The sequence below is a fragment of the Staurois parvus genome, unplaced genomic scaffold, assembly GCF_062004578.1.
Source record: "Staurois parvus isolate SC_StPar_1 unplaced genomic scaffold, SC_StPar_1.0 ptg000151l, whole genome shotgun sequence".
NCBI classification, from domain to species: Eukaryota; Metazoa; Chordata; class Amphibia; order Anura; family Ranidae; genus Staurois; species Staurois parvus.
The window spans coordinates 11794013-11807958 of NW_028317947.1; the positions used below are offsets into that span (position 1 = coordinate 11794013).

Sequence of the window (13946 nt, forward strand, 5' to 3'; positions counted from 1 at the left end):
GTCACCACTTCACCTTCATTCACAGCCTTCAATGAACCTATAGGCTCTGCTGCCTTCACAATATGTGCCATTTCTGCACCCACAGCCTCAAGCTTCTCTGGCTTCACTTCTGGACCCACTGCCTCAAGCTTCTGCTGTGCCACCTGTGAACCTACAGCCTCTAGACTGTGCTGGTCCTCTGATGCCCCCACAGCCTCAAGCCTCTGTGGCTTCACCTCTGGATCTGGACCTCCTGCCTCAAACTTCTGCTGTGCCACCTGTGAACCTATAGCCTCTAGACTGTGCTGGTCCTCTGATGCACCACAGCCTCAAGCCTCTGTGGCTTCACCTCTGGACCCATTGCCTCAAGCTTCTGCTGTGCCACCTGTGAACCTACAGCCTCTAGACTGTGCTGCTCCTCTGATGCACTCACAGCCCCAAACTTCCGCTTAACCTCCTTTGCACCTGCAGCTTCAAGGCTGACCTCCTGCTACCAGTGCCGCAAGTCTCTACCATGCTTCAGTTCCTTTTTATCTGAAAGCTACCATCCTCCATATCTGTGAATATCTGTTGACTGACCTGAGGGTAAGCACAAACTCCTAGGGGAAAGAGGAGTTTTCTGGAGAACACCAGCTACCTCTAGATTCCTTGCTCAAAAGAAACAACTGTGTAGAGTGAAAGGTTCTCCATCTGATTTTTGCAGTTTCTTAGACTAAAGCTGGTCACATACTAACCAAACTTTGGGCAATCCAGTTTCCTCCCATTCCTGAGAAGTCAAATGTCTTAGGGAAGCCCAACAGAAGTCAATTGTTGATCAAGCAAAGTCAATTGTTGATTAAACAATTGACTTCTGTTGGGCTCCCCCCCGCTCAACGGAAGTCAATTGTTTAGCCAACTTCTGTCGAAGAGGACATGTTAGAAATTTTTCTAATAATCAGTGTCTGCAGTCAATCAGTTGCAGCAGCTGATCAGTGGAAGTCAAAGGTAGTGGACATACTGGGATGAGAATTTTGGCAGTGTTCTGTTTCTAAAAGGTTTCTCAATCTTTTGTCTGAAGCTAAAGCACGGCCCAGGAAAAACAAGCTGAATCAAACATAAAAATATCAACTATAAGAAAAGATTTTCCACTTTTATAGCACCTACAATTCCTCATTATTATTATTAACAAATAAAATATACAGGCAAAACAAAAGTGCATGAAAAAGCTGAAATTTTATTAGTTAAAAGAGATATAAAAAGAGGCCTCAAGAAGTAGCATGAGAATTACAGTGCAGACATTACAAGAGTAAATGACCCAGCACAATATATCAGTGATTTCTTTCATTTATCCAATTATCGATGTCTTGCATACCCGGTAAAGTCTCTATGGTATTTCAGTGGATCTGCAGTGGTATAGGTGGGTCAGTAACTGTAGAACATGATACAATACACGGCGTATGTTCCTTTCAAGCTGAAATCTGTACTAGGTTTGAAACCCTGTTTTCTGTTAATATTTTGACTGCTGGACTCTTTCACTTGAAGAAACAACTTTTCCGTCTACGGTTTCCTCAATGATGGTACGAACTTGACGGGACGTTTGAGGGCCTGAAGTTAAAAAATACTATTAAGTACTGGCTAGCTTAGATGGGAAAAAGTTATTTTACTGTAGCTATTATATTAGAAGGATCGGTAATCCAAAATAAAGTTACGGAACTGTTATGCTAGCCATGTGTTAGCAGATTTTCGAACAAATGTTTATAGGAAAATTCTTAGTACATTCAATGGTTTACCAAATGTTGTTCTAAAGTACTTCAAAATGTCTTTTGCTTTTAACATTTGACTTTGGTGCTAATGGACTTTACCAAACAAAAATGACTTTTAAGCTGGCTACACATTATTCGATGTTCTTGTTCAATTTCCTTTTAGATTTACTTTCAACTATGTAGCCAAAGGCCTGGCTGATTGCATACAATTTGAAAGTGTTTAGGTGTGACCTCATATTTTATGGTTTTGGTAAATCTAAAGGAAAATTGTAAAAGAAAATTGTATAATGTGTAGCCAGCTTTACTGTTAGGCATTTGTTCAAGATAAAAATTCCATTCATGAAGAACTTCTTAGCCCCCACTCCTCCTGCACCCAATTAACTGCAAGTCAGAATGCATCCCAATACCTATATACCGGTAACCAAATCCAGTAAAAGTAAATAATATTTAACTGTAATATCATACTCTATATCACATTTTATCTCTGTTTCAACTCACAAAGGAATATGTTAATTAGAAGTTATTGGGGATTGTACTTACTTTCTTTGTAGGAAATTCTGTTGGAAGGAAAAGAGAAAAAAAAAAATAAAAACTTAACAAGCCAGGACAGTTTTGAGAACAATGAAATTATTCAATGGCAGATTGATGAGGGCAATTATAAAGTAAGATGTTAATATTTGGGATGGCAATGTTGATAATAAATTCTTTAGCAACTACTACTTTATTTGGTCATTACTGCTCTATGGTATGTTTATATTTCTACTTACTTGGTATCTTCTCCCTCAAGGAGGCGTCTGTAGGTGGCAATTTCCTGTTCTAGACGGGTCTTGACGTCCATGAGGATTTTGTATTCATAGCTCTGTCGTTCCATATCTGATCGCATCTCGGAAAGCTGGGCTTCTACACTGCTGATAAGATCCTGTATCTGGGCGAGCTGTGCACAGTATCGGCCTTCTGTGTCTGCCAAGGTACCTTCCAATGCTGATTTCTATCATAGGGTAACAGATTTATTTGAGTTATATACTGTTTCCACTTTGTGTCTGAAACAATGATGATAGACGTTCTTAGTGAATGGGTATGAGAAACATTTGAACAAAGGACATACCATGCTTAGCTGGGTCTGCAGTTCGATCTCCAAGCTTTGAAGTGTACGTTTGAGGTCGGTGATTTCTGTTTTGCTGAACTGGATCTGTTCACTGTGGCTTGCAACTTCTCTGCTCAGTTCTTCTGTCTGTCAGGTTAAAATAAACATTGAACATGTTACTGGCTTTGTCCTCAGTCTGAACCAACCTTTATTAAACTGGTTTTCATGTAAATCTAGGGTTCCTCCCAAGGTCACTAGGAGTTCCTGCCTGATAGTGCCTGCATAGTTCCAGTGATGACATCCTTGGCCAAGCTCCTGGCATGGGGACCTGTGGAGCTTTTCCTCTCATGCTTTAGTTTTGTTATGACTTTAGTTATCTTTTTTCAGCTGTCTCTAAAAGGAATGTTCTTCTCAAAGGCCACCAATGCAGCTGGATATTATTCTTCCCACTGATCAAAGAACACTGGGGAACTGGAGAAAGTACAAAGAAGGGCAACCAAACTGATAAGAGGAATGGAGAAGCTCAGCTATGAGGAAAGATTAGAAGAACTGAATGTATTCTCTCTTGAGAAGAGGAGATTAAGGGGGGATATGATCTCTATGTATAATACATAAGGGGGGATATGATCTCCATGTATAATACATAAGGGGGGATATGATCACCATGTATAATACATAAGGGGGGATATGATCTCCATGTATAATACATAAGGGGGATATGATCTCCATGTATAATACATAAGGGGGATATGATCTCCATGTATAATACATAAGGGGGAATATGATCTCCATGTATAATACATAAGGGGGATATGATCACCATGTATAATACATAAGGGGGATATGATCTCCATGTATAATATATAAGGGGGATATGATCACCATGTATAATACATAAGGGGGATATGATCTCCATGTATAATACATAAGGGGGGATATGATCACCATGTATAATACATAAGGGGGGATATGATCTCCATGTATAATACATAAGGGGGGATATGATCTCCATGTATAATACATAAGGGGGATATGATCTCCATGTATAATACATAAGGGGGGTTATGATCTCCATGTATAATACATAAGGGGGGATATGATCTCCATGTATAATACATAAGGGGGGATATGATCACCATGTATAATACATAAGGGGGGATATGATCTCCATGTATAATACATAAGGGGGGATATGATCTCCATGTATAATACATAAGGGGGATATGATCTCCATGTATAATACATAAGGGGGGATATGATCTCCATGTATCAATACATCAGTGGTCCATATAGTGAACTCGGTGTAGAGCTATTCATCCTGACATCATCACAGAGGACAAGGGGGCACTCTTTACGTCTGGAGGAAAATAAATTTAATCTCCAAACATGGAAAGGTTTCTTCACAGTGAGAGCTTTGAAAATGTGGAATCGACTCCCTCAAGAGCTGGTTCTGGCCAGCTCAGTACATTGCTTTCAAAAAGGCCTGGATTCTTTCTTAGATGCACAGAATATAACTGGATACTAACATTTATATTCCTAGATTGTAAGCTCGAAAGAGCAGGGCCCTTGACCCCCTTGTGTTTTGTTTTGTTACTGTATTATCTCGTGTTTTGTCCCCCACTATTATGTACAGCGCTGAGCAAACCTTTTAGCGCTATATAAATACTGTATAATAATAATAATATATAGGTTAAGTTGATCCAGGATATATCCAATTGTCTCTCGGGGCATCAGGAAGGAATTTTTTCCCCTGCAGGAGCAAATTGATTCAAGCTTTGCTGGGTTGTTTTGCCTTCCTCTGGATCAACTGTAGGTAATATGATTATAACTTTTTTTTTTTTTTAAATGGTTGAACTGGATGGACTTTTGTCTTTTTTTCAGCCAGACTAACTTTGTAACTATGATCACCTATGTAAAGGGGCCCTTCTTTCAATGGCCTCTAATTTAAGAGGGCATTTTCTCCACTAACCATGAATGTAAGAGGGCACTTTTCACAATGACCACCAATGCAAGAGGATACTACAATTTTCACTGCCTAAGTTGTTGGTTTTTTTAGCCATTACTTGTTTCATTTATACAGAAACCAAAAAAAAGTTTTCTATTGAAAACATAAATACATTTTTTTTATTAATATATATCTAGATACGGAAATATGATAATTTTTGGCAGGGGTTCCCAAAGACCATAACATTTATTTAAGGGTTCCTCCAGGATAATTAGGTCAGGAAAGGCTAGTCTTAGCAATATTGCTATAAAGTTACCCATATTGTACGACTGCCCTACCTTCTTGAAGTACCATTCTTCAACTTCCTTGCGGTTCTTTTCAGACAGGCTTTCATATTGGTCTCTCATTTCAGCCAAGATCTTGGTCAGGTCATTACCCGGGGCAGCATCCATTTCCACATTGACAGTACCACGAACTTGTCCACGAAGGACATTCATTTCCTGTGCACAAGCATTTTTATTTTAGAAAGTGACTATTAGAAGAAGATAATGTGAAATTTTATCATTACATTTAATTTTACGTACCATGTTGTGTTTTTTATATATAAAGGATGATTAGCAACTGTAATGCATTGATCATTTATTTTGTTGATGCCATTTTTTAGATAAAGATTTGGTGGTAGGAGATATTATTTAGTAGGGCATCCACAACTAAAAGGATATTCTTTTCAATGGTTCCTAAAGTTGGCCATAGATGGATCACAATCTGTCTGATTCGAAATCGAAATTTGCCCAGTTCAGCAGGGACTGGACGAATTTTGATCCATCTATGGCAGTTCCCATCCCAAAGAAGTCACTCTAATGATCGACTTCTATTAAACCAGCTTGTTGGCTGATCAAAAAAAACTGATCTATGTATTGCCAGCCTTATATATACATGTAAAAGGGATTAGCTTGATATAAAGAATATTATCACTGTCATAATGATTTCAAACACTTGTCTATGTATAATTCATAGTTAACTATGAACATAGGGGCAGCCAAAATAGCTCATTACATATGTAGGCTCTGCTTCCTGCTTTGAAGCACCACACAATGGTCATGCTTTACTGCTCATTTTCTCAATCAAAATGAGAGTCAGCTGACTCATTAAAAACAATGCACTCCCTCTGAAGATATATTGTCTCAGTAGTTCTTATCAAGTGAGGCTGTTAAGCATTTGCATTGTCTAGCAACTAATCTACAAATCTGCATAATTAATAAAACCACAGCAATATGAAAGAACACACAATCTGTGAAATGTAAATAAAAAATTACTTGAAGGCTGGCATTATAGCAAAATCGCTATAGATACTCAATATATATATTAATTGAAAATGACTAGGTGGTTCCCATAGAAGTTGTTGAAAACATGTTTGTCTTTGGTCCATGAGGAAGACATTGAAATGATGATTTCCCCAAGACCAGCTTGGGTCCACCAGGCAAATAGCAAGTGAGGCAGCCTTTCTACAGAGACTCATTTTTCTCAAGGATACCTGGATACATAGCTTTTATTAAATATACTGTACCTCTTCGTGGTTCTTCTTCAAGTAGGCCAACTCTTCCTTTAAGCTCTCAATCTGGAGTTCCAGGTCAGACCTGGTTAGAGTTAGTTCATCCAGAACTTTGCGAAGGCCGTTGATATCAGCCTCAACATTTAGTCTAAGGGCATGTTCAGTTTCATATCTAAATACAAGGAGAAAAGTAAAAGTTGGTCCAATGTTCTGATACAGGTGTACATTTTATCATGGTGTGTCTTGTAAGTGCTCAGTGTTGTGTCTTTTGTGCATCTAAACAAGGCCTACTCTCTTACTTTGTTCTGAAGTCATCAGCGGCCAGTTTGGCATTGTCAATTTGTAGGACCACACTGGCATTCTCCACAGTGACGTGCTGGATCTAAGAATCATGAAAATACAAAAACATTGAGTTATTACTATCCCTTAAGAATAAAATCTGCCTTTTTATCAATGACATGGTGGAAAAAAAGAGTGTTGTGCATTAACCAAAAGCATCCAATCAGGTTTTGGTTTCAGAATTCTGGAATTTAGCACCTTCAGACAAGTGAAAGCCAATTTCCGATTGATCGATTTAGGTTACTATTGCACATCACTGCTTTTTGGGTTTCTTTTTCAAGCATTCACTTATGTATGGTGGTAGAAAACATTGTCATTGTAATCATATAACACCATTTATCAGAAATCAGGCTAATAGTCGATAAAAGTGGAGGTAAGGGCTGCCAGAAGGGCAGTCGGTTGAGACACTGTTTTACTGCCTCCTCCTGTCCACCCACCCAATAGAGGACATGAAGCTGCTCCAGACTATATACATTCCCCAGTAAAAATCAAAACCCTGTCAAATTCAACGGGCAGTAAAGCCACCAATCAAGTGGTTGCAGCATGGTGGTCCAACCTTTTCAGAGCCAAAACAGGTGGTGAGGAGGCCTCACAGTCACCTGTCAACCGACCTCTGAAAAATGATCCACCACAGATCACATTTGGGGTGGCAAGTGCTGAATGAGGCCTTAGGCTTTGGGCCTCATATTACAGTAAGGAAATAACTGTGTGACCCACAGCAACCAGAAACAAGAACTGCTTTTCCCTAAGACAGTTTGAAGACCATTTTTGCTTCTTCTGCTATTGAAACTGTTTCTTTTCTTAAGATTTAAAGAATGTTCCTAGAAGGGAATATTGGCATTTGAAAACAATGTATCAGTACTTATAAATGTAAATATAAATGATTAAATACCCTGTACAAAACAGGTGCAGGCATGCTTGCATGTCTCACATTGATTGCGTCATCAGTGTGAGTCATGTGTGCATTGACATCATCATTTTTAGCATATACATGGTTGAAAGTGATCACAAAAGTTCTACTTTTCCAAATTGGATATATAATGCTAAATAATTAAGACAGTTTGATTGTATTGCCATATGTCATGTCATAATGATGTTTATTTTTACATTATTATATAGAGTAGTGTTAGATTAATGTATTGTCTTATTTTAGGTTTTCTGTGTTTTGGATCACTGTAATAACCATTTGCTTTTGAAGCTAAATAAGAAAAGGAAACACAATAATCATTCAGAAAATGTAAAATACGTAATAAAGTACTTGCCATTATTAATAATAATAAAATAACAGTGAAAATGACACCCTAAGACTTTGCAAAGAGAGATGATGTTGTGAAAAGTACTGAAACTGCAAAGCAACACCAATCAAAAACAAATTTCATAATTGATGTCTCTATGTTTAACAGAGAAAGGGTCGGTTGCTTTGTGTTGAATTTTCCATATCATAAATTCATTTTTAATTCCACATCATAAAGTCTTGCACAGGAATGCCTATATAACGGTTCATAGCTGAAAGGTGGGTGTAAATGATAATGCAGTGAACCTCCTCTTACCTTGTTACGAAGATCTTCAATAATTTTGTAGTATTGGCTATAGTCATTAGATGGGCTTGGGGTTTGCTTCTCATACCACTCTCTGATTTTGATCTCCAGCTCAGAGTTAGCCTTCTCCAAGGAGCGCACCTTGTCCAGGTAGGAGGCCAGACGGTCATTCAGGTTCTGCATGGTTTCCTTCTCTCCTCCAGCCAGGAGACCATCTCCACCTCCAATTCCACTTCCATGGCCATAACCAAAGTTAGATGAGTAGCTGCCACCATAACCACCACCCATGCCACCTAGTCCACCACCTAGACCACCTAGTCCACAACCTAGACCACTAACCCCAGAAGACACCATCCTTGAGGTTGAGATGGAGACATTTTTCCCACCGCTACCTCCTTGCATGCTAGGTGCCCTGTAGCTACCCATGGACACTCTACTTGAACCACCACCTAACCCCAAGCCACTTGAGGATCCTGATGATGTATAGGTTTGCTTCATGCTGTATGAGCTCATGATGAAACTCTAATGTCTGTCTTTTCCTATGTGCTACTTGATGTTATGGTTGAGAGTAAGAAGCCCAGACTTTCTATCCTTGACTTTATACCAAGAGACGTGGGCGTGATTTCCTCTTAAGGATGGGTTCCTCGTAAGAGTCATCAGCTTTAATTTGCGTGCCAACTTCGTGAGAGAAGCGGGATTCATAATTACCTCACTGGTCTGAGAGAATAACCCAGAAGTGTCTCATACCCCCCTCCCCTATCTCTTCTTACTTTAAAACTTTCTTAGACAAAACTCTTACATATACGGGAGGAGGCATTGTCTGTATGTGCTCTGCTAGCATCTAAAACAAAAGGTCTGATTCACATTGAGTCAGGGAGGCTTCTGGCTTCAGGCTATGCATTTGACATTCCTGTACACTTAACCAGGTAAAACTGTATTGTCACCCCTCCCTACTCAGGAAAGATGGGAATGTAGTTGAAATGAGAGATTGTGTTGTTCAAGACAATTCACTCCACCATATTTGGTTCTGTTAACCCTCAAGGCCAACCTGACAAGAAGAGTATCCATCATGACAAGGTGAGTATCAGATATCAATCATTCAAGTAGATCGAAACCCTAACTGGATGATATTTCTTTTTTAACACTGTCTATCACACACAAATACCATGTTATTTCCATAAAATACTGTTTTGACCTTTTTTTAAGTCTTTAGCATTTCAATGATTTTTTGCAGCCTGTCACTCGCTATAGTGTCAGTTGAACATCATTGCTCTAGAAAGATTTTCGATAGTGATCGCATTGGTCCATGAGTAATGTGTGTTAGTACTGACATCCACCAGGTATGTATGTGACAGGGTGAGACAGTTTCCACCATATAACAGGAAGTTCAATAAAAATAAAAACCCTGCACAACCAATTTAACCACTTGCCCTCCAGAGGATTTACCCCCCTTCCTGACCAGGCCATTTTTGCGATACGGCGCTGCATTACTTTAACTGACAATTGCGCGGTCATGCAATGCTGCACCCAAATTAAATTTGTGTCCTTTTTTTCTCATAAATAGAGCTTACTTTCAGTGGTATTTGATCACCTCTGCGATTTTTATTTTTTGCACTATAAATTAAAAAAGACCGACAATTTTGAGAAAAAAAAACAATATTTTTTACTTTTTGCTATTAAACATATCCAGTAAAAAAAAATGTAAAAACTCAAATTTCATCATAAATTTAGGCCAGAATGTATTCTGCAACATGTCTTTGCTAACAAAAATCTCCTGGGAACTTTCACCTCTTCTGTGAATATCAATAATTTATACAGTCCATCATTGCTTTTCACCATCGAAAATCCAGAATAGTGTGCAGAATAATTAGTAGATCACCATCACTCAGTGTGTGCACCACCTTCCAACCGAACCGCTTGCCTCAGGAAATTGCCCCCTTGAGAGTATGGTCAATCTGTGCCTTGCCCTTTAAATTGGGCTACTTCTTCTCGCCGCCTCAATATAAGCATTATAAACATTCCTCCATGTGCAGCTCAAAAGAATAAAAGAAGAAACCTCATAGCGCAATATATCAACTTACTATACAGATTTATTAAGCACCTAGATTAATATATCACTTACAAGGAAAGTGAACTTCGCTCAGTGCATGTAGAAACAATTGCTTCTTTAAAACAAGGGTTTCCCTCTTAAGAGAAAGTTTTGGCCTCATATAGCTAACCAAGATGGCCGACTTCCAGTTCTGTCTCACGTGATGATGTTGTTGACGCGTTTCATCATTCAATCATGACTGCTTCAACAGGGAAGGGTTTTTTTTCCTTCTGAAGCAGTCATGGTTGGGTGTCCAGAGCAGTCCTGGTGTGTAAAAAGTGGCTGTGCCAAGATTCAGTATAAATTTCTGATTTATACATATTAGAGAAATTTTTTACTCACAGCTCAGGGAACTCTATATAGCACACCATAGGGAGCTAGCGTTTTCTTTTAAACTTGGCAGGTTTGTAGATTAACAGAAGCATGGCTCCTTTTGAAGCTTAAGCCTGCATTCACACCACATGTGATTTGGAAAGGAATTGCATCGCATTCCTATTCAAATCACATGCGCTTCTTTGCGATGTGATTTGAGCCCATTCATTCTGTATTGGCTCAGATCACACAGCACCTGAAAAAGGTACAGGCATCTTTTTTTTTGCTGAACTGGAATCTGTGTTCACACCCATGCGATCCGATTCTGGTAATAGTACTGCCTTTTGTGAACTGTTTTGGGGTGTCATTAATTTAAGATTGACTCCCGCAGTAGATCGCATGGGTGAAGTGCGATTTCAAAGTGGTGGCGGAAACCACAGGATTTGCGCCGTTTCCCGTACCTCATATATGTGAACCATGGCTAAAGAGGAACATCACCCAGGCATGATAAAATTGTAGCTGCTGACTTTTAAAAAATAGATACTTATCAGCCTATGCAGTCCAGAGCTGTCAAGATCCCTTGGATGTTTGAATGGATGGATACTTTTTACTAAAATATATTTAACCCCAAACTTGTTTTTTTTTTTCAGTTTTATATACAGTAGGTAATGTTTAAAACCCTGGATGGACCGTTTTTTGGGGGGGGGGTTTCATACCTATCTCCTAGACAAAGCAGGAAAGTAAAGAAAAATCCCTCTTAGACAGGTGTCCCCAGTGGATGACTTCCCTTCAGTTTTGGAGTTCAAAATTTTAAAGTTTTCATACTTTTAGTCTTTGTGACATTGACCACTAGGTCTGGTTTAAATCGGAACTCCAGACAAAAATAGCTGGATAAAAATGAAGCTCAATAAAAGGAAAAATAACAAAACCAGCTTTTGCTGTTTTGTTGCACTTTCAATCCAAAAATTTCTCATACAGGAATTTTTTCTCTACCACTACATGCCTTCAATCTGATGGTCAGACTCAGCATCATTCAACCCACTTCCTCATCCTGGACCCATCCTAGTCGGTGACTGGACAGTGAAAGGAGAAGCAGCATAATGATGTGCACATCTCTCTTTCACTCTGCTTACTCCTCCAATCAGTATTCGGTTTGCCAGCACATGATTGGCCCCTTGTACAGCTTCTTCCTCTCACACTGCTACTCTACTTATAGGGGCTGCAGGAGATACAGGGACAACTTTGAATACTTACACTGCTTGTATTTAAAAAATATGTTTGATCATATATTTATGATTACAAAGCTGTGATAATTTGTGTCTCTTATATCTGCCTGGAGGTCAGCTTTAACTGCTTCCTGCCCAGCCCATAGACAAGAGACGGCTGAGTGGGAGCTTTCTGGTTATGGGTGGATGTCATATGACATCCTCCCAGTCACGGGCTGTGTTGCAATGCAGTCTGTCACTCGCTGTGTTTATCGGCCTTAGTACCATGTCATCGCTGTGACCAATCACAGTGATCACATGACAGTTGTACACAATGAATGGCTTTTATTCATAGCCATTCATGGTGTACTATTGTGATGATCACAGTGATCACATGGTAGGGACAGACACAATCACAGTGCATCTGTACCATGTGATAGCTGTGACCAATCACAGCTTTCATAATAATACACAATGACTGAATGGATGTCATTCATAAAAATGATTGCTTATAACGGTGATCATCACTGTTATAAGAAATCATAGTGTAAAAAAAAAAATCACTGATCACTCCCCCTAAAACTAGGGTAACACTGTACTGCTCTGGTCTGAATATGAAAAAAAAATGTAAAATAAATGTGAAAATGCTCTCACCAGTCAGTGTCCCTGATCCACACCAGTCATATGATGATGCTGTATTACTCTGGTGACAGTATGTACAAACAATTTGTGAAAAAAAAATTATTTAATATTTTTAAAAAACTCACCATGCCTCCTACTAAATACCTCAGATTGTCTACTTTCCAAAAGAGAGGCATTTTGGGGGATATTTGTATTGTCCTGGCATTTAATGGCCTCAAGAAATTAGATAGATCATCAGGGCGGATCAATTTCCAAATACACTGCTCAAAAAAATTAAAGGAACACTTTTTAATCAGAGTTTAGCATCAAGTCAATGAAACTCCTGGGATCTTGATCTGGTCAGTTGGGTAGCAGAGGCAGTTTCTCTAGGAGAGCTGGACAGGGATGTAGAAGGTCCTTAACCCATTAGCAGGACTGATATCTGCTCCTTTGTGCAAGGAGCAATAGGATGAGCACTGCCAGAGCCCTACAAAATTACCTCCAACAGGTCACAGGAGTGAATGTCTCTGACCAAACAATCAGAAACATACTTCATGAGGGTGGCCTGAAGGCCCCATGTCCTCTAGTGGGCCCTGTGCTCACTGCCTGGCACCATAGAACATGATTGGCATTTGTCATTGAACACCAGAATTGGCAGGTCCACCACTGGCACCCTGTGCTTTTCACAGAGGAGAGCAGGTTCACCCTGAGCACATGTGACAGACATGAAAGGGTCTGGAGAAGCCGTGGAGAACATTATGCTGCCTGTAACATCGTTCAGCATGACCGTTTTGGTGGTGGGTCAGTGATGGTCTGGGGAGGCATATCCATGGAGGGATGCACAGACCTCTACAGGCTAGACAATGGCACCCTGACTGCCATTAGGTATCGAGATGAAATCCTTGGACCCATTGTCAGACCCTACGCTGGTGTAGTGAGTCCTGGGTTCCTCCTGGTGCACAAAAATACCCGGCCTTATGTGGCAAGAGTATGCAGGCAGTTCTTGGAGGACAAAGGAATGGATACCATTGAATGGCCCCCACGCTCGCCTGACCTAATCCAATGGATTTCGGTCCATCCGACGCCATCAGGTTGCACCTCAGACTGTCCAGGAGCTCAGTGATGCCCTGGTCCAGATCTGGGAGGAAATACCCCAGGACATCATCCATCATGTCATTAGGAGCATGCCCCGATGTTGTCAGGCATGCATACAAGCACGTGGGGGCATACAAACTACTGAGTATCATTCTGAGTTGCTGCAATGAACTTTTAGCAAAATGGACTAGCCTGCTGCATCATTTTTTCACTTTGATTTTATCTAGCAGCAGATTTCTCCCCATTGATGTGTTTTCAAAGCGTTCCTTTCATTTTTTGAGCAGTATATATATATATATATATATATATATATATATATATGTACCATAGTTTGTAGACTCTATATTGTATGTTAACACAGACTAAATAATATACACTGATTTGGGGGGGTTTTTACCAAAGACATGCAGCAGAATACATTTTGCCATAAATTTATGTACAAAGA

At 39.6% G+C, this 13946-nt stretch overlaps 1 protein-coding gene across 2 annotated transcripts; it reads right to left on the reverse strand.

The window, feature by feature from the left end:
- Positions 1–1172: 1172 nt before the first annotated feature.
- Positions 1173–8754, reverse strand: LOC149464477 (keratin, type I cytoskeletal 19-like). Of its 2 annotated transcripts, XM_089674445.1 has the most exons (8): positions 8192–8754; positions 6602–6684; positions 6318–6474; positions 5089–5250; positions 2827–2952; positions 2489–2709; positions 2262–2278; positions 1173–1563 (listed from the first exon to the last, which is right to left on the reverse strand). In XM_089674445.1, the coding sequence occupies exons 1-8, from the start codon at positions 8690–8692 to the stop codon at positions 1466–1468; spliced, it is 1365 nt and encodes a 454-aa protein (XP_089530571.1). In that variant the 5' UTR covers positions 8693–8754; the 3' UTR covers positions 1173–1465. The 2 variants fall into 2 exon arrangements, with proteins under 2 accessions (XP_089530571.1, XP_089530572.1); XM_089674446.1 differs by lacking the exon at positions 2262–2278.
- Between the last annotated feature and the right edge of the window lie 5192 nt (positions 8755–13946).

Coding starts and splice junctions, on each gene's coding strand:
- LOC149464477 (XM_089674445.1), bottom strand. CDS start 8,692: ATGAGCTCATACAGCATGAAGCAAACCTATACATCATCAGGATCCTCA. Junction 6,685..8,191: donor TTGAAGATCTTCGTAACAAG/GTAAGAGGAGGT, acceptor CATGATTCTTAG/ATCCAGCACGTCACTGTGGA. Junction 2,710..2,826: donor TGCAGACCCAGCTAAGCATG/GTATGTCCTTTG, acceptor ACCCTATGATAG/AAATCAGCATTGGAAGGTAC.